The sequence below is a fragment of the Mastigoproctus giganteus genome, chromosome 14, assembly GCF_048544385.1.
Source record: "Mastigoproctus giganteus isolate SK-2022 chromosome 14, ASM4854438v1, whole genome shotgun sequence".
Classification (NCBI taxonomy): domain Eukaryota; kingdom Metazoa; phylum Arthropoda; class Arachnida; order Uropygi; family Thelyphonidae; genus Mastigoproctus; species Mastigoproctus giganteus.
The window spans coordinates 38,741,227-38,761,895 of NC_143588.1; the positions used below are offsets into that span (position 1 = coordinate 38,741,227).

A 20,669-nucleotide genomic window follows, 5' to 3' on the forward strand; every position below is an offset into this window, starting at 1 on the left:
AATATATTCCAAGACCTTGCTATTCCTGAACCTCCCTCGACTGAATTCATACCTCTCTGTGATAATTTCTTTTCAAGATGGGGAAAATCCTCCCTGGACTGAATTCATACCTTTCTGTGACAATTTCTTTTCAAGATGGGGAAAATGCTCCCTGGAAAATACCAACTTTCAACAGCTACATAAACTGCATTCTTTGGAAAACTCAGAGAAAGTTCATTTCTATACCGACGGCTCTGAAACAGATACGTCTGTTGGTGCAGCAGTTTCTGCCTCTCTTCCCACTGAATGCAGTATCTATACTGCAGAATTATTTGCAATAAAACTGGCTCTAGATAACATAAACAAATATCATATCAAACAATCTCTGATATATACAGACTACTTTCCTCCCTCTCATCCCATTCTTAAAGTGATCCAGTCTAAATTATAATACCCTCTCAGGCGATTATTCTGAGCAAGAGGAAGAATTCCATCAGCATTGAGCATGCTCAAACCATTCAAGGCTTTATACACCTCAATCAGATCATCTCGCAGATGCCTAGTCTCCAGACACTGTAATTTGTAAAACTTAAGAATTTCTTCATAAGAGCAACCCTTTGTTTCATTCACTAATCTTGTTGCCCTTCTCTGTACTCGTTCCAACAGCTCTACATCCTTCTTAAAATGAGGCCTCCAGACCTGTATATAGTACTCAAGGTGTGGCCTCACCATTGCCTTATACAAGAGGATAATCACCTCCTTATCCCTGCAAGAAAAATTCCTGTATATCATTGACAAGACACCATGAGCTACTCTTGCAGCCCGTCTGCACTGCTCAGAAAACTTCATATCTGCCTGCACAATTACCTCCAGGTCCTTTTCACTCTCTTCCTCTGTCAGTGTAGTGCCACACAGTTAGCATTAGTAGATGTATATGATGCAAGAAAGCAAGCCTATGCAGCATCAGCCAAAAAAAAACATGCTCCCATTTCACCCCTCCGTTCATTCGAAATACCTGTCCAGTTGAGCCTTAAATTTATTTAGGCTATCAACTTCCACAACAAAGGATGGAAGTCTGTTCCACCAACCAACCAACTACCCACTGGCTAAAGGCAAATATCCGCACATCTATCCAACATCTTTCTTTCCTCAATTTGAATTTATGCCCTCTCAGGTGATTATTCTGGGCAAGAGGAAGAATCCCGTCAGCATTGAGCATGCTCAAACCATTCAAGGCTTTATACACCTCAATCAGATCACCTCGCAGGTGCCTAGTCTCCAGACACTGTAATTTGCAAAACTTAAGCCTTTCTTCGTAAGAGCAACCCTTTGTTCCATTCACTAATCTTGTTGCCGTTCTCTGTACTCATTCCAGCAGCTCTACATCCTTCTTGAAATGAGGCCTCCAGACCTGTACAGTTTATTGCCTTATACAAGGGAATAATCACCTATTTATAACTGCTAGAAAAATTCCTGTATATCATTGACAACTCCTTTGACAACTCCTCCAGCCTGCTGAATCTCCTGGAGAAGGCCTTACTCCCCATCCTCACTAAGCAGATCTTGCCCAGTAATCCAGCCCAAATTCACTACTCCCTTCCAAACAGATCAACGATCACCAGTCTGCTAGCCACCACGAATACTATCTTGTCAGCATTGGAGAATAGGCAGGAACTAGCTGTGACTTACTTAGACATTGAGGCTGCATTTGATGCCGTCCAAGTAAACCAACTTCTCACTCTCCTGGAATGCCACTTCCAGATCACAGGGAACATATTATGCTTTCTCTCCTCTCTTCTGAATAACAGAGTTATAAAGCTTCATACAGGAGATCGCACCTTTACTAGATCCGTCACCGCAGGAGTCCCACAAGGAGGGGTCCTTTCGGGCCTTCTGTTTTCATCCATTATCTTCCCATTGGTTGCACATTCTCGATGTCTACTGAGCTATGCGGACGATATCAAGATACTCACTCCCATCATCCCCGGTCAAGACCTAGATCTGGTAAAAGTGGAAATTAACAACACTCTCACCACAGTCACATCTTACCTCTGCCAGTTTGGGCTCAAGATCAATCCTGCTAAGTCCGAATTCATGGTGTATTCATTGAAGCAAACTCCTTCTTCTCTCCAGCCTTCGGTCGGCAACACCCTCATCCCGATTGTGTCCAGCCATCGTGATCTGGGCGTTGTATTCGACCCAAAACTTCGATTCAACGCCCACATGGAAATGCTCCTCACACGTGCTTCAAGACTCCGGTGGATAGCAAAACAACATCTCCTTCATATCACAGATAAAAAGATAACCATGAGGTACATAAGAACAGTTATCTTTCCACCTTTACTCTATGCTGCTGAAATTTGGGCGTCAGCTGCACCGTCAATAAAGAAACCACTCTTTGCCACAGAATTCTGGCTCCTAAAGTGGGCCAACAGGAAGCACAACCTTCCAGCTCTGATTCGTACCACGCAGCTTGCCAACTCTCTCGGAATTCCACGGCTTCCCACCTTAGTCGACGACCAACGCCTCCTAGCAACAGTCAAGATGATAACAGGCATAATGGCAACACCTTCATTCTGGGATACCTGTGGCTGGAGGATCCCCCCCCCCCTGCTGCCCTTAGGGCCAATCCCGAGCTCTACTCGCATGCAGCACGACTCCATCTCTCGGACAGGTTCCTTCCTCAGCAGATGCTCAAGCAAACCCAGGCACTGGACGCTGACCTGAACAAATTCGCTGCTGACCGGACTTACCGGAAAAAAATTATGACGAGTAGGACTAATCAGCAATGACTGATGTATACCTTGCATCTGTTCCTGTCTGATTGAGCTGGTGCTCTTATCTCGATGTTAAGCCAGCTCAATCAGATTTAACTCTCGTAAGGAGTTCTCTCCTTTGTATTATGATATGTTTTCTTTGTAAAATTACCTTTTTGTAAATAATTGTTCAATTTTCCCGGAAATTTCAGAAACTGTAAGCCCCTGGCTTTATGGCCGAGAAGGGTAATAAAGATTATCTCTCTCTCTCTAAGACACCATGAGCTACTCTTGCAGCCCATCTGCACTGCTCAGAAAACTTCACATCTGCCTGCATAATTACCCCCAGGTCCTTTTCATTCTCTACCATTGTCAGTGTAGTACCACATAGTTGATATGTTACTCTGGGGTTACTGTTTCCCATATGTAGTACTTTACATTTGTCAATGTTAAACTTCATTTGCCTCCTCTCAACCTTTCCAGATCCTATTGCAGCAGCAGTATACTGTCAGTAGTGTCCTTAACAACCCTGCCAACGTTTGTATCGTCTGCAAACTTGGAGATTAAGCTTGATATGCCATCGTCAATATCATTTATAAATACAGAAAACAACAATGGACCCCACACTGAACCCTGAGGGACTCCACTAATAACATTAGTCCATGATGAGCAGTGTCCATTGATTACCACTCTGTCTTCTCCCTCTCAACATCCCTTTATCCATAGCAGCATTTTGCCTCCAATGCCACACTGCTCCAATTTGTGCAGCAGTCTTCCATATGCAACAGTATCAGAAGCGTTTCTAAGATCCAAATATATAATATCAATGTTATTCCCTGCATCCAGTTCTTTTGTGACTGCATCATAGTATCCAATCAAATTGGTCAGGCAAGACTTTCCCTTAACAAAATCATGCCGTATCTGAGCTATAACTGGTCTTGTCTAGATGATCCTGCAGTGCTTCTTTAACCAGTGCTTCCATTAATTTTCCTGGAACAGAAGTTAATGCAGGTCTATAATTACTTGTGTCAGCCTTTGATCCTCGTTTGTGAATTGGGGGTCACATTTGCACATCTCCCTGTCCATGGGTACCTCCCCCGAGTCCAAAGAAGCTCTCATAATTATGGCTAAGGGTTTGCTTACTTCCTTTGCTGCCTTCTTTAATATAACTGGATAGATCCCATCCACCCCAGGTGCCTTTTTTATGTTTATCCTCAACAATTTCTCCTCCAGTTTAATCTCAGTTATTACAAAATCATTTAGCTCACTGCCAGAGTTTACTTCACCTCTGGCATTCCCCTTCCTGAATAACTCCTCATGTGTGAATGTAGATCCTAAATACTCATTTAGTTTTTTAGCCACCTGAGCAGGATCATCAACAGTTGAATCACAAATATCCCTTTCCTTCTAGAGTTTACACAGGTAAAGAATTCTTTTCTGTTTTCTTTTGCATCTTTTGCCAAGAATTTCTCATAATCTGCCTTTGCCTGCCTAATCTCCTTTTTGATTTGGTTAACGACCAGCTTATATCTAACATAGGCTTCCATGTCACCCATTAATTTATATGTATCCCATGTATTTTTATTCTCTGCCGTATGTCTCATTAGTTCATCTGACATCCATTCAGGCCTAAACCTTGAACAATATTTCTTATTTTGCATGAAAAGCCTAGTAACTTCCAAGATAAATTCTTTGAATGCTTCCCATTTTGAATTTGCTCTTGGTAACATCATCAGTTGGTCCCACTGTATAGAATTTAAATACTGTTTCAGACCATCGTAGTCACCTTTACGAAAGCAAAAACCCCTTTACACCTGTGGTAGTTACCTCTTTGGGTAAATCCCACTTCAGCACAATGTGATCACTGCCACCTAGTGGTTCCGTTATCTGCAGATTCTTAATGCATGAAGAATCACTACTGATAATCAGATCAAGAGTATTACTCCCTCTAATTCCCTCCCGAACATGCTGATGTAGAAAACAAACAGTTCATATGTTACTCTGTGGTTACTGCTTCCCATATGCAGTACTTTACATTTGTCAATGATAAACGTCAGTTGCCACCTCTCAGCCCATCTACTCAACTTTTCAAGATCCTGTTGCAGCAGTGAACTGTCATTATCAACCCTGCCGATCTTGTATCGTCTGCAAACTTGGACATTAAGCCTGGTATACCATCATCAATATCATTAATGAATACAGAAAACAAGAATGGACCCAACACTGAACGAACCCTGGGGGACTCCACTAATAACATTAGTCCACGAAGAGCAGTGTCCATTGATTACCACTCTGTCTTCTCCCACTCAACCATCCCTTTATCCATAGCAGCAATTTGCCTCCTGTGCCACACTGCTCCAATTTGTGCAGCAGTCTTCCATGTGCAACAGTATCAAAAGCCTTTCTTAGATCCAAATATATGATATATGAAAATTATTCTTTGCATCCAGTTCCTTTGTGACTACATAATAGTATCCAATCAAATTAGTCATACAAGACTTCCCCTTAACAAACCCATTCTGTGTCCGATCTATAACTGAAGTCTTGTCTAGATGATCCTGCAATGCTTCTTTAACCAGTGCCTCCATGAATTTCCCTGGAACAGAAGTTAAACAGGTCTATAATTACCTTTGTCTCCCTTTGATCCTCTTTTGTGGATTGGAATCACATTTGCACATTTCCAGTCCATGGGTACCTCCCCTGAATCCAAGGAAATTGTCATAATTATGGCTAGAGGTTTGCTTACTTCCTTTGCTGCTGCCTTTAATATAACTGGATAGATCCCATCCACCCCAGGTGTCTTTCTTGTGTTTATCTTATATTTATATTTAGATTTATGTATATCTTATATATATATATCGAGAAATGATAATTCTCAAGAACTCTGAAGACTAATTCTCGAGCACAATCACTATTCATGCAGAAGCTATGATAGATATAAACTAGTCTACAGTCAAATCACAAATGAGTTAGGCAAGGTGAGGCAGATTACATGAAGTCTCTTGCAAAGAATCTAGAGAAAAGCAGCATAGGCTTCTTTGCTTATATTAACAGTAGAAGGATGGGGTTCATTCACATCGGTCCACTTGGTGTGTGTGTGTGTGTGTGTGTGTGTGTGTGTGTGTGTGTGTGTGTGTGTGTGTGTGTGTGTGTGTGTGTGTGTGTGTGTGTGTGTGTGTGTGTGTTATGGGGGTTTAAAGATGCATAAGCTACACTGGCTGTAGTGCCCCTTCACATGATGTCTGTGGTCTAAATGTTATATGATACTGCCAATGTTGCTGAAAAACTGAATAGGTACAAGGTGTGGGGCTGTAAAATAACTAGAATGTTGCAACAAATGAAACATGATGAAAACTTTTGTAACTTACAAGTTATCCACTTCAAAATAATTGCCTGGGAAAACAAACTGTTCCATATGTTTCTTCCAAGCCTAGAAACATTTCTGGAAGTCATTTTCTGTAAGCCCTTTTAACACTTCAATCCTTGTTTTTTTTTTTCCCTGAATACCTGAGGTGTATAAGGCCTTGAATGGGTTGAGCACGCTGAATTCTAATGGGATTCTTCCACTTGTTCAGATTACGAACCTAAGTGGGCATAAATTCAAATTAAGAAAAGACAGATGTAGAATAGATGTGCAGAAATTTTCCTTTAGCCAGCGGGTGGTTAATTGCTGGAACAAATTTCCATCTGTCATTGTGGAAGTTGATAGGTTGAATAAATTTAAGGAGGAACTGGACAAGCATTTGGAGGGAATGGTGTGATTTTTTTTTTTTTTTTTTGGCTGATGCCGCATAAGCTCATACACTTGCTTTCTTGCATCACATGCCACTACTACTACTACCTTCAATTAACTAAAAATGGGTTCGCTTAAGTGCACTTTTCAATTTAGGGAAGAGAAAAAAAGTCACAATGGACTAAGTCTCATATTTAGGATGCACATTGGGCACACTCTCGGATTTGTTTTTTGGCCATAAATTGACAAACAGACAATGCTCCAGTACACAAACATTGTGTACTGGAGCATTGTCTTGATGGATCATCCAACCCTGTATCCACATTTCATATCTCTTCCTTCAAATTATTTCATGTATCCTTTTCGGAACTTTGTAAATGTTTGATTGACACTCTGATTTGGTGGAATGTATCCAGCCATAATAATTCCTTTAATATCAAAGAAAACAAGAAGGGAGATTGTTTTGTCTTCCCTTGTATTGACTGTTTTTTAGTTTCTGTGTCATATTGGAGCAACCAACTTTCATTTACAAGTAATTACTGTTTACAGTACTCAGAAAACCTAGATTTTCTTCAAATTTTTTTAAAAAACATCTTCCAAAATTGGAGTCTTATGTTTTTGATCATTCAAAAATTTTTACACCATCTTTGTGCAAACTTTTTCAAGCCTATATTCTCAGTTAAAATTTGTCTGTGTCTTTGTCCATATTGATTTCTGATGCAACCGTTCTACTGCCTAAACAACAATATCTTCTAATCATTGTTCTTAATCATCCACATTTTTATCAGTTTTTGTGAATACTGGATGGCTAGATGTACAGGATTCTCAGGATTCCCCCCCCCCCCTCTTTAAAAATCTTTTATATCGTTCAAACATGCAAGCTCTTGACATAGTACCTTCCCTTAGTAAATTAATAAGAGGAGTTTACCTCAATATAGTACGTGGAACACTTCCGTATGATACCCTCCAGAAATTAAAGCGGAAAAAACGAAAAAATCGACAACTTACCGGTACATTAAAGTAAAATATAAATAATTAAAGTAAAATATAAATAATTAAATAATCAATTTAACACAATTCAAAATCAATTCAAAACAATTAAAATTCAAATTAACGCAATTAAAAGAATCTAACGAAAATATTCAAAACGATTTTCGTTTTCGAAAATCGTTTTGAATCGATTTTCGTTTTCGAAAATCGTTTTGAATATTTTCGTTAGATTCTTTTAATTGCGTTAATTTGAATTTTAATTGTTTTGAGTTGATTTTGAATTGTGTTAAATTGATTATTTAATTATTTATATTTTACTTTAATTATTTATATTTTACTTTAATTATTTATATTTTACTTTAATGTACCGGTAAGTTGTCGATTTTTTCGTTTTTTCCGCTTTAATTTCTGGAGGGTATCATACGGAAGTGTTCCACGTACTATATTGAGGTAAACTCCTCTTATTAATTTACTAATATTATTATCAACGTAGAACATATTGAGTATTTCAGCTCTGATTCATACTATATAGTACCTTCCCTATAAACTTACCATAACAACTCATAAATTTCAATTGGCATTTTCATTAGTTATGTTAAAAATTTGAAGTTAATTCTTTGTGTGATTCTTTTGTGTCATTTTTCTGGCAAATTGCAAAAACACGGGGTAAGGAAAACCTGTCTCACTAGAAAGTGAATGAGCGTGTTGGAACATGACTTGATAGACATCTAGGTCTACTACTGTTACTTTTTTTCACAGGTAGCACTTGATGTGTAGTTGTTGCATGTGCAGTCTTGCTATTAAATAATCACACCTTGTATTTTACATTCACACATGAAGATCCAAGTTTATGGGCCCAGCACTATTTGAATTTATGGCCATTCATGGATTGAGCAAGTGCAGTGCTAATGATATTCCACCCTCTTGCTCAGAATATACACAGGAATAGCCATAAATTCAAAATGAGGAAGGATGATGGCATGATATATGTGTGGAGGTTTGCCTTCAGACAGTGGTGGTTGAATATTTGGAACAAACCTCCGTCTGTTATTGTTGTGGAAGTGGGTAGCTTGAATAAATTCAAGCAAGAACTAGACAAATTATTGGAGAGGAGGGACAGTTGATGTGTGGAAGTTTTTTTTTTTTTTTTTTTTTACCAATGCTTTATAATCTTGGTTTCCTGCATTCATGGATTTCCTGCATTCATATGCCACTACTAATATTATTACTAGTACTAACTTTTGGAAAAGTATATTTTTCTCATATTGTAATCTTAGTGCAGTTTTAAAATATTCTTTATTTATTTTCAGAGAGAACTGCAGACATTTCTGGTTGTCATAGCTTTCCTTTGTATTCCGTGGATGCTTTTAATTAAACCTCTACTACTGCTTTTGGTTAAGCGTACTTATTCTCGACTAGTAAGTGTTATGTAGAATATATTAGAGTAGTCTTTTGATATAATACTGATGCTGAAAAGCTGAATCTGTAGAACTGGATAACCAAATGAAAGCCTGTTTTTCAAACATCTATATACTGCTTGTGCTATTGAATTCAAGTTAGCCATCATTGTGAAGACATCACAGCCAGTCTATTTGGATGGTACATTAAAACAGTATCCAGGCATACTGTCTATGGAAGAGTTCAGCAAAGAGTCTTTGTACAACCAGTTCTGTGTTCTCGTGACCCAGTACATGAAAGAGCCTGTTTGATTTGGTGCCAGTAGCTGATTGATTGTACTTAGGAATAATGATCATAGTACTTTTCAGTGATGGATCAAGGTACAGGGTTCATTCAGGTTATCAATATGCTTTCATCTGGAGGAAATGGAGAACCTTATTCCATCCTTCTAACATTATGGAAAGAGACATTTTTGGAGGTGGTGGTTTCATGATCTTACCTATTATCACAGTTATTACATATGTTCGTTTTTTTACTCTGAAGAATACTCACAGCTGTAAGGTGCCAAGATGTGTTCCTTGATTCTTCTGTTCAACTCTTTTTCAGGAATTGTAGTTCCAGACTTGCTTTTTCAGGAATTATAATGTATGTCCTTACAGAGCTCTCCTAATTAACTAATACCATCAAAGGAAGATTATAGTCCATATGGAATGGCCCATATCACTCAGACCTCTATCCAGTAAATATGTCTGGCATGCTCTAGTAAAGAGGGTTGCCTATCACAGGCTCCCTCCCAAAAACCTCACCGAACTTGTTTCCTTACTACCCAAGACGAATGGTCTTGAAAAACAACTTTCAATTTAACATACATTTGGCAATAATGGACACCCTCTGCTCTCCATTAGTCTGTAAAATCAAAGATTTACTCTACTTTAAATCAAAGAAAAGAGGAACATAATGAGGTGTTATTGCAGAATGATTAAATTTAGATTAAACACTTTTTTATAATGTCGAACATATTGCTGAAACTACAGCAAATATTTTTGTTAACAAAGAACTGCATTACCTGTATTCAAATAAAAAAATAAAATATAAAAAACATAACTGATTAATTACTGCAAATGAAAAAGTAAAGAAAAATTGTTTTTAACTTCCATTCATTAATTAATGTTATTTGTAATTTTTTTTTATTTTTTGCTTGTGTACAAATAGCAGTAATTCCTTATGCATTTATAAGTTAAAGTACTTAACAATTTAATATTAAGTACTTCAGAACAGTGAGAACATTTGCAATTTTTGAACAAGTATGAACAAACTTGCAGTTTGGATTAATTTATTACAGTATTCAGTTACGCATTGGTACTGTAGACCACTATCTCATTGATGATGTCAAAAAACATATCCAGTGACGCTGTAGCCGAGTGATCAGGCAGTGTACATAAATATACGTACCTTGAATGACCAGGGTTCAAGCCTGTGACTGCTAAATATGGTGCTGTTTCTTGTATTCTCTCCACTTTGTGAATTTCTCTGACCATGTGGTCATCCTGGAATATAAACAGAGATATGGTATATTGATAGCCTATGTAATATGTAAGAGGGAAAAGAAAAAAATAAAATTTTTGGATTTCTGTTGGTCCAGTTTTACTGAAATTTGGAATGGCTTTAAAAATATTTTCTAAAAGTGGAATGAAGGTCTGACGTAGCCAAGTGTCAGGAGCATGATTGCAGTAGCACACGCCAGTTGAGTGGACTGGGGTTCAAGCCCGTGACTGCTAATTACGATTATCATTTGTATTGATTGATTTATTGTAAACTCCACTGGTCTGGTGGTCATGCTGGAATAAGTATAAACAAGAACATTTATGGAACTGGCATTCTCCAGAAAATTATACAAAATTCCATGAAAATCCATCCATTGCAGATTTTATATGGTGACAGACAGTAGGAGCTTTATGGATATGGTGAAAACAGTATGAGTATTATGCATATATGATAATGCACCTAAAAATCTATGCACCATGATGAATTCTTCCTTTGTCAGAGTCTCATCATTCAAGGTAAGCAGTTCTTTAAAATAGCCATTTTGCATTTCAGCTTGGGTTTTTCTGCAGTTTCTTCAAATCTCCTGAAGTTAATTCTTTGTGTGATTCTTTTGTGTCATTTTTCTGGCAAAAAAATAACAAAATATTTAAGTATCAAAATACTTTAATATTTTGTTATTTTTCTTCTTTAACTTCTTTAATATTTTGGGAAATCCTGAATTTGATCATTAAGAGAGTCATTTAATCATGGTAAGGGGAATTGTATGAAAATTTTATGACTTAACCCAAATTTTTAAAGGACTCTACAAGGCTTTTGGGGAAAACTTATCAGGATGACTTACCCTTCGGTAGAAGGAATCTCTTCTGTAAAGATGGAATAGATTTGAAAAAGGCAGATAAGGGTGTTTTTGTCAGTGCCATTGAGGAGGTGTCCTTAAAGATTCAGGGAAGGTGGGAGACAATAGGAATAACATAGATAGGCAGTTTTATGATGTATAGGTATAGGAGCAAATTAATGCTAGCACACATCTCAGTACGGCTTGCATGAGGACTCAAAATGCAAAGAACCTTCTGATATTCAAAAGATGTCATGAAGGCAGTGATATTTTAAATACAAGAAAAGATAATGTTAGAGCAACTAATGTACTTTACTAAAAGAAGAGACTGCTTCTACAAAGATGGGATACAATTAAATAGAAAGGGATGCAAGAATATTTGCTGATGCTATTGAGGCAGTGCTGGGTGTATCGGAATACTGCTAACTTGGAGAGGGTTTACAGAGTGATAGATTAACAACAGCTGCAATCAGAGGTGAAAGTGATTCTTGCACTGCCTCTGTTGGAATGAGCAGCAGCCTGAAAAGCAAGGCAACAGAGATTTCAAGGACTGCCGGGAGTTATCATGGAACAAGTAAATACATGAGCTGTGTGAGGGTAATGAAGAGTAAGAACAGTTGCATGTACACCAATGCTAGGAGCTTAACAAATAAATTTGATGAATTTATTTGCTATGCTGGTCAAGTTATCAATGCAGACATTATAAGATATCAGAGATGTGGTGTCATTCAAATATAAGGGATGAAGAGATGGCAGACAAGGACAGGAGGGGGAGATTATGCTCTTAGTTAAAAACTATTAAATCTAACACAATTGCATAGAGTTTAAATTGGTGGCCAGTGCAGTGTTGAGTCAGTTTGGTGTGACATAATCACTGAGAAAACAAAAATGAGAGTAGGATTGTGTTATAGGCCTAGTAACCGTACTGTGATGAGTACAATGAACTGTACAGAGAAATAGTGGGCCAATAAATCAGAATGTCTTATAATGGGGGATTTTAACTTTGCATATATTAACTGGAATTTGTGGGTTAGTCACTCACACACCAGCAAGAGTTTTGTGGATTTATTGGATGACAGTTTTATTCAGCAGAGGTTAGAGAGGCAACAAAGGAGGTAGCACTCTATCTGGTTATCAGCAGTGATTTTTCAAGCAATAAGAATCTGAAGGTAAAAGACCAACTGAGTGGCAGCAATCACAGTATACTAATGTGGAATTTAATTAAAGACATAACTTCTGTCAACGGTAAAGGAAATGGATTTTGCTTTCTTAAGGGTAACTGCATTGATCTCAGACAGTTTTTAAATTCTATGCAGTAGGACTAACTGATGATGCAACACAACTACAGCAGCATGTTAGAGAGACAAAAAGAGGCAGCAATATTCTTGATCCGATAATCAGTAGTGATTATTCTTCCATTAAGGTTCTGCAGATAAAGAATCACTAGGTGGCAATGATCACAGTGTATTAATATGGGATTTACATAAAGATGTAACTACCATCAGGGATAAAGGGAAGGGTTTTTGCTTTCATAAAGGTGACTAGGGTGGTCTCACAGTTTTCAGTTCTATAAAGTGGGACCAACCATTGATGTTTCCAACATTAAATTCTAAATGGGAAGCATTCAGGAAAGTTTTTTTCTTTTCTTGCCAACTACGAAACACCATTCAAAGTTGAGGCCTAAATGGATGTCAGAGGAAGTAATGAGACTTGTGGCAGAGAAGAAAAATGCATAGGGTGCATATAAATTACCATGTGATACAGAACTGCTTTTGAAGAAGCCTGTGGTAGATATAAACTAATCTGCAATCAAGTCATAAAGAAGGTTAGACAAGCTAAGGCAGATTACAAAAACTTTTGCAAAGGATGCAGTGAAAAGCAGCAAAGATTTCTTGACTTATGTAAGCAATAAAAGGAAGGAGATGAACCACACTGGTCTACTTGATATTGATGTGGTGTAACTGTTGATGATCCTACTCAGGTTGCTGCCAAACTGAATAGAGATTTTGCATCTACATTGACAAATGAAGAATTTTTTTTGGAAAGTGGATGCTAGAAGTTTATCAAACACACCAACAAGGACCTAAATGATTTTGTTATTACAGAGAGGAAAGTGGAATATAAATTGTTAAATTAAACATAAAAAAAGGCACCTGGGGTGGATGGGTGCTATCCAGTTATATTAAGGAAGGCAGCAAAGGAAGTAAGTCAACTTTTAGCCATAGTTATGAGAGCATATTTGGATTCAGGGGATGTTCCTGTGGACTCCTCATGTGTGAATGTAGCCCCAATCTATAAATACTTATAAATACAGGTCTATAAATACTTATGCGATCATAGGATGGCTTAAGTATTTATAGACCTGTTAAATAAACTTCTGTTCCAGGGAAAATAATGTAGTCACTGGTTATAGAAATGCAGGACCATACAGCCGGAGTGTGGTTTACACAGTCACAGTCATTACCAATGGATTTGGTAAGGGAAGATCTTGTCTGACTAATTTGATTGGGGTACTATGATGCAGTAACAAAGGAGCTAGAATGCAAAAAATAATTTTGATATCATATACTTGGATTTTAAGAACTACTTTTGTTACTGCTGTACATAAAAGATTACTGTACAAATTGGGGCATTGTAGCATTAAGGGCATGACTGCTATGAATAAAGCGATGGTTCAGTGGGAGTAAACAGTGGTTATCAATGGACACTGCTCTTCATGGATTAATGTTATTAGTGGAGTCCCACAGCATTCATGGCTAGGTCCATTGTTGTTTCTGTATTCATTAATTATATTGAAAAGTTTATCAGGCTTAACCTTACCAGTTGGATTTAATCACTTGTGGGACAGCAGGGTGATTAATTACTATAATGAAGGTATGCTGCTGCAACAAGGTCTAGATAAATTAGGTAGCTGAGCTGAGAAATAGCAGTTGGAATTTAACATTGACAAATGCAAAATATTGCATGCAGATAGAAGTAATCCCAGAGTAATGTACCAACTGTGTGGGATTATACTCTTGTTAATGGAAAATGAAAATGGCCTGGGGTAATTGCACAATCAGATATGAAGTTTTCTGAGTAGTGCAGACAGGCTGCTAGGACAGCACATAGGGTTTTGTCAGTGATATACAGGAATTTTTCTAGCAGGGATAAGGAACTGATTATACCATTGTATATGGCAATGGTCAGGCCACATTTCAAATACTGCATACATGTCTGAAGGGCATCATTTTAGGAAGGATGTAGAGTTGCTGGAACAAGGCTGCCGTAGCCTAGTGGTCAGGCGCGCGGGTGCATCAGTACACGTGCCTTGAGTGACCGGGGTTGAAGCACGTGACTGCTGAATACGGTGCTGTTTCTTGTATTCTGTCTATCTTGTGAACTCCTCTGACCATTTGGTCGTCCTTGAGTATAAACAGAAAAAAATTTTATTATATAAGGTGCAGAGAAAGGCAATGAGATTTGTGAGTGGATCAATTGGGTGCTCTTACCAAGAAAGGCTTTAGTTTTTCAAATTGCAGTGTCTGGAGACTATGCAGTTGCAAGGTGATCTAATTGAGATGTTGACTTTGCATTACCAACACTGCTTTTTATAGGAATAGACTAGTTCCTGGCTATGAGCCAGTGAAATCTCATAGTCAGGAACAGCTGATATAAGATTGTAGTTTCCACATATGTCAATATCTGTTAGAACCTCTGTGAGAGGAAAATGGGTCACTATTGAGATTTTTCTGATTTCGAACATGGAATGATTTTTGGGCAAGATGTGCAAGTACCAGCATTTTGCCAACAGCCAACATGTTTAAGTACTCATCCTATTCTATGGTGTCACAAGTCTACTGTATCTATATCAATAGCAGTTGAATAACCAGCCAGAGGTCACTTGTGGGACAGACACGTGTGGTTAATGCCTTTGGTAAGTGCCATGCATCTTGTCTCGTAATACAGCAGTGACACAACACAGTGGCCCAGCTAACCAATGAGTACAACTTGGAATGGCTAGACCATAATATTCACATGGACAATTGCTTTAGTAGGCCATGGCAGTTGACAGCTGTCAGGTACCCATTCTCCTTGCAAGACATGAGAAACTGCACCTTGCATGGGCACCTCAGAACCAACATAGGGTAATCTGTTACCTGCTGTGATCAGTCCCATTTCCAACTGTAACTCTTAGTAACATCTGCAATTGAAGAAAGCAGTGTGAGGCTACAACATCTGGATGCATAGTTGGTGGTGTTATGGCTTGGGGACTGTTTTAATGGCATGGCAAGGTTCTTTTGATCACTGTTACTCAACAACTCAATGAGAAATCCTGCCTTTCTATCGTTGCCCCAACTATATGCCTTCATGATGACAGTATATCCAGACAACTTCTGCATCTATCATTAAGCCAACATGCCATACCACAAGGTCCCACAGGTTGTTAACTGGTTTCAGGAACATGACAATTTCTCACTCCTCCCATGGGAGGAGGGAGAAATTGTCATGTTCCTGAAACCAGTGCAGGCATTACTGGATACCCTGCAACACCTTGACAAGTTTCTGCTAAGACACATAATGGGCTGTATTACATTCAGAAGGTGCCTCCACATGGTAATAGGTAGATGTTGCTAATGCAAAGCCAACACAGTGTATATGTGTGTATGTATGTAGGAGTGGATAGAATTCTTTTGTATCTGCCAGATGTCTGTGTTGAAGCAAAATTCAGACATTTATGTTCTCTTGGTTTGACACTGACATGATGTCAGTTTCAAACCAACAGAACATAAATGTTCTGTTGCTCATATGCTTTAGCCTCTTTGTAACCTGGAAACAAAAATCATTTGGAAAGTACCTTGTTTTCTCACTGGTGGTGGCTGATAGCTGCAGCAGTTCATTTGCCATTGGAAATAAAAACAAATAATTTATCCCTGGTGTGCCAGGAATAAATTATTTGTTTTTATTTCCAATGAGGCCAGACTATCTGCTATCTCTATCTGGTCTGTCTCCATTTTGTTCAGTGCAATGGAAAAAATGACACTGGTAATACAATGACATTTTTCCATGAAAAAGGATAATCTACTGTCACCCATGACAACCCCTGGAAAAAAATGACCCTGGATAATCCAATGTCAACATGACATTTTTCCATGAAAAACGATAATCCAATGCCACTCAGTGACACTGGATTATTCTTTGAGTCAGGAAGGAAAGGGGAAAAGTAGGAGTCCGTAGCAAGGGTCCAGGGAAGAAATAAGAGGAAGAAGATTGTGATTAATGGTTATTTTTCATATTTATGGGTTTACTCAAGCATCAGTTCTGGGACTGCTGCTGTTTTTCTGATTTTCTTAAAGAACATTGACAAAAGTATGGTTCATTACCCAGTCTTCAAGGGCACAGTTTTTTTTTTTATGAGACTTGTTAATAACCAGTGTCAGCACCATTCCCTTGGGACATTTGGGCAGCCTATAGGAATAATCTGGAAAGTAGCAACTAGATTTTAATGCTGCAAAATGCAAAGTTGTATACTAATAAAGGAAGATAAAGATTTGTTGCTAAGGTACATGCAGAAATTAAGTTCTCTACACAATGAAGACAGGCAGCATGGAAGGCTCATTGTGTCCATTCAATAATTTATAGAACATTTGCTTATAGAGACAAGGTGGTTGTAATTCCGCTCTCTAAAGCAATGGTGAGACCACACACGTAGTACTATGTACAGATATGGATACCATATCCAAAAGAAGACACCCATTAAGCTTCTTGAAAATGTCCAGAGATGGGAAGTGCTCTGAATGAGATGGGGAAGAAATGCACCTATATGAGAAAAGACAAATATAGGGACTGAGCTAATATTACTGGCTATTCAGATGGATCTCCATCAAAGTAATTTCCCTATACATCAATTCTAAAGCTTCTGAAACTTCTGGTAGCATTCCTGTTTAGCTTGTTTTGGAATTACTATTGGTTCCTGTTTTATATCCGGAATAATTTCCTCAGCGATTACAAATGTCTAACCTTGCAAAGGGCCGACCGGGCTAGCCAGGTGGGTAAGGTGCCTGCATAGCAACCCACAGGTCGCGGGTTCGAATCCCGCCTCGGGCTTGGATCAAAGTACTGCAAAAACCTTGGGAGGTGCACTATGGCCACAGAAGCCGATGCGCCAACAACTACCAAAAAAAAAAAAAAAACCTTGCAAAGGACTTTAAGCTTGGGGGGGGGATATCTACAGGGAACTAAATCTGTAAATATGTAGATGGATGACCATCGTGAAGGAGCACTTAACAAAAATTCTTGAATAGAAAGCACTGATACAAGGACATTGTCTGATGCAAGCACAATTCCTTGAGGGACACTTTTCTGGCTGTTTTCTCTGGACAGTATATCACAAAACTGCCATAGAATTATTATAGTATTCATTGACAGCACAGAACAAATCATAATAAGCAATACTGTGAGTAAAAAATATAACAAGGATGATCTTCACATTTTATTTAACTTAATTTGCATTTTTGGGTCTTTGAGAAGCAGCTGCTCCCAATGAAAGGATGCATTGTTGTTGTTTCTTGGTCCCAGCCATGATTTGTCACCAGTAATGATAGAAGAAACAAACTGTTGGTTAAATGCAGCACTTTGACAAAAATCCTGATGTGTGAGACACCAACTTAACTGAAATGCATCTCATTCCTAAATCCTGTGTTAAAATTTATTGTCATGCCCCATAAGAAATACTAATTTCATAGCAATTTGACAGATAGTCGAACATTACTCACTCACTCCTGATTAGATCACAAATATGATCAACTCAATCATTGTTTTTTGAAGTTGAAAGGCAGCCAGAGTTAGGACTATCTTTGACAGAGAAGTGGTCATATTTAAACTTTGTTAACCATGTTAACCACTGAAAAGTTTTAAAATAACACATATCTTCTCTGAAGGCTGCATTTAACATTTTGTGAGTTTCCATTGCACTTTTCTCTAATTTGAAACAATGTAATGAAAATTACTCATTAAAATGCAATTATTCACATAGAACACAGTAAGTCAGACTGGAGAAAAATGATTGATTCTTGTGTTACTATGTTTAGTTGAGGCAATCGCACACTTGACATAAGATGTGGCATCATGAGGCACCAAATGTTGTCACAAGTTGCATCTTATTACAGTGTTGCAATTTCAAGATACAAAGTCAATTCCTGAATTTTTCAATAACACATCATTGTATAGTCATGTAAAATATTTTGAGTACAAAATTGCCATATTTTTCAGTTTTATTTGTTTTGAATAATCCCTCCAAAAGTGCAAAATAATGGTTTCACTGTTGATATATTTTTCTCATCTGATTTTTTATGAGTTATTACCTAAGCATGACAACACTGGTGGATTTTCCACTAGTGTAGCATGCAAATCAGCTCATGAATGTACACACACTTGTTCAGACATAATGCACAATAAAAGACCACACAAAAAGCTCACTATATGAACGATGTACTGTGACAAAAGTGGTCGTTGCAGTAGGAAACTCCAAAGCCTTCATACAAGCAGCACACATCATTGATAGGGTAAAAGCAGTGGAAGGAAGAACAATCCAGATTGAGAGAGAAATAAATAATACAGATGTCATTGATTATTTAAAAAAAAATGATGAAACCACAAAAAAAGTTAGAGGAATACAAATTTTTACAACGCTTTGGACATAATTATGACTAATATAAAATAATTTTTTTGTTTTCAAGTTATTAGTTTACATTTACACAATTTATGCATTCCATTTATGTAAAGCTCCTGGAATAAACTTTTCATTCCTTCTTAGAATGAAGAAACTACTCTTCGTGAAGAGGAACGACAGCCAAATGAAGGATTTGGAGAATTATTTATTAATCAGGCTATTCATACAATTGAATATTGCCTTGGTTCCGTATCACATACTGCATCTTATCTACGACTGTGGGCTCTTAGCTTAGCTCATGCACGTAAATATATAATCTATTGTAGTCTTGTTCTTTGTTATACAAGTATATATGCTATTTAGTATAATTTTGAATATTTTCTTGTGTTAGTTTGAAAACTCTGTTGCAATTATCTGAGAGTGTTATCTGATTGTTATTTGAATGTTATTTGATTGGTTTTAATACTTCTGGAGTCTTAAAATTAACTAAGACAGCTGTTATATGGCATTATCATTATCATTATGTGTTAATAACTTAACATCATAAAAACTATATGTAAATTTAAACCACATTTGTTGTGTATACTAAAACATAGAAATTCAAATATATACACTACTGTGTAAACCTGCATTGTATTATCATCATCCATCCAGTAATTCAGTCTTGTGACTGTTCCTCTGATGAGCAGTCTCATCTCTCTCTCTCTCTCTCTCTCTCTCTCTCTCTCTCTCTCTCCTGTGCTCCTTTTTAAGTTCATCAAGGTCTCAGAGTCCTACTTTTAACCAGTAACGTCCCAATAAATGTATTTTTTAGTCTTCCCTCTGTACTGTGTATCCCCAATGCACAAGGAGATACAAAAGGTGACACAAGTAACTATAGACCTGTTAGTTTAACTTGTGTTCCATTTAAAATAATGGAGTCACTGGTTAAAGCACCTACCCACAAGACAAAGGTCACCCAAACATGGTTGACAGAGAATGTGTCTGAGTTCATCAAGCATGACAAATGGCCTCCTGCCAACCCAGATCGTAATCCACTTAATTGCCATTTGTGGGCTATTTTGGAAGAGATGGTCTGTGGTTAAAGGCATGCCACATTGGAGAACCTAAAAAGATCACTGGGGCATGCTGTGATCAATTTCCCACTGGATGTTGTGCGTGCTTCTATTGATGAATGGCCAGAATATTTGAGGTCTTTTGTGAAAAAACAAGTTGGGGAATTTTGAATGAGTATTGTGTTGCTTCATTTGTTGGGTGTTCAAGAATAAACAGAGTTTTGAGTTCCTGTGTCTTTTTATTTTGTGGCTCATGCAGTAACACATGTGACAATATTTATGGATATCTATGTGAAATCTAAAACTCTATGAATGTTAGTGTCATATATTACAGACTACATGATCAAGTTAAATTATTAAAATACCTAAGGAGTGCTATAAGTTATAGTTTATAATCCTCTGCCGATACTAATTACACTGCTACAAGTTATGTAGGAACTTCCAGTATCTGCTTTTAGTGCTTTGTGCTTGCCTTTTCTCTAAACAAAATTATGTAATGCAAAATCATTTAACATATCTTCCATTTATGTCCTCTCAAGTCTACCACTGGGTAGTGCCATTTGTAAGGCCCACAAATATGTTTGTTCTGTTGTGTTTTGAAAATGGCCCATCTGAGACTTATGATATTAGTATGAAACAACACAGTGTCTGTGTGTGCTTATATGAGTGCATATTTATTTTCACTTAAAATTAAAATTTTTCTTAAAATTTTGTCTAGTAAAGCTAT

The 20,669-nt window shown here is 37.6% G+C and overlaps 1 protein-coding gene across 2 annotated transcripts in view; it reads left to right on the plus strand.

The window, feature by feature from the left end:
* LOC150075071 (V-type proton ATPase 116 kDa subunit a 1-like) overlaps nucleotides 1-20,669 on the plus strand; it is a 431,757-nt gene that overhangs the window by 321,890 nt on the left and 89,198 nt on the right. The window contains exons 16-17 of one of the 2 annotated variants that reach the window (XM_090389279.1): nucleotides 8,769-8,876; nucleotides 19,032-19,191. In XM_090389279.1, coding sequence (XP_090245405.1) covers nucleotides 8,769-8,876; nucleotides 19,032-19,191 — 268 coding nt within the window. The remainder of the gene's footprint in view (nucleotides 1-8,768; nucleotides 8,877-19,031; nucleotides 19,192-20,669) is intronic. The other variant, XM_090389280.1, reaches the window with a different exon arrangement.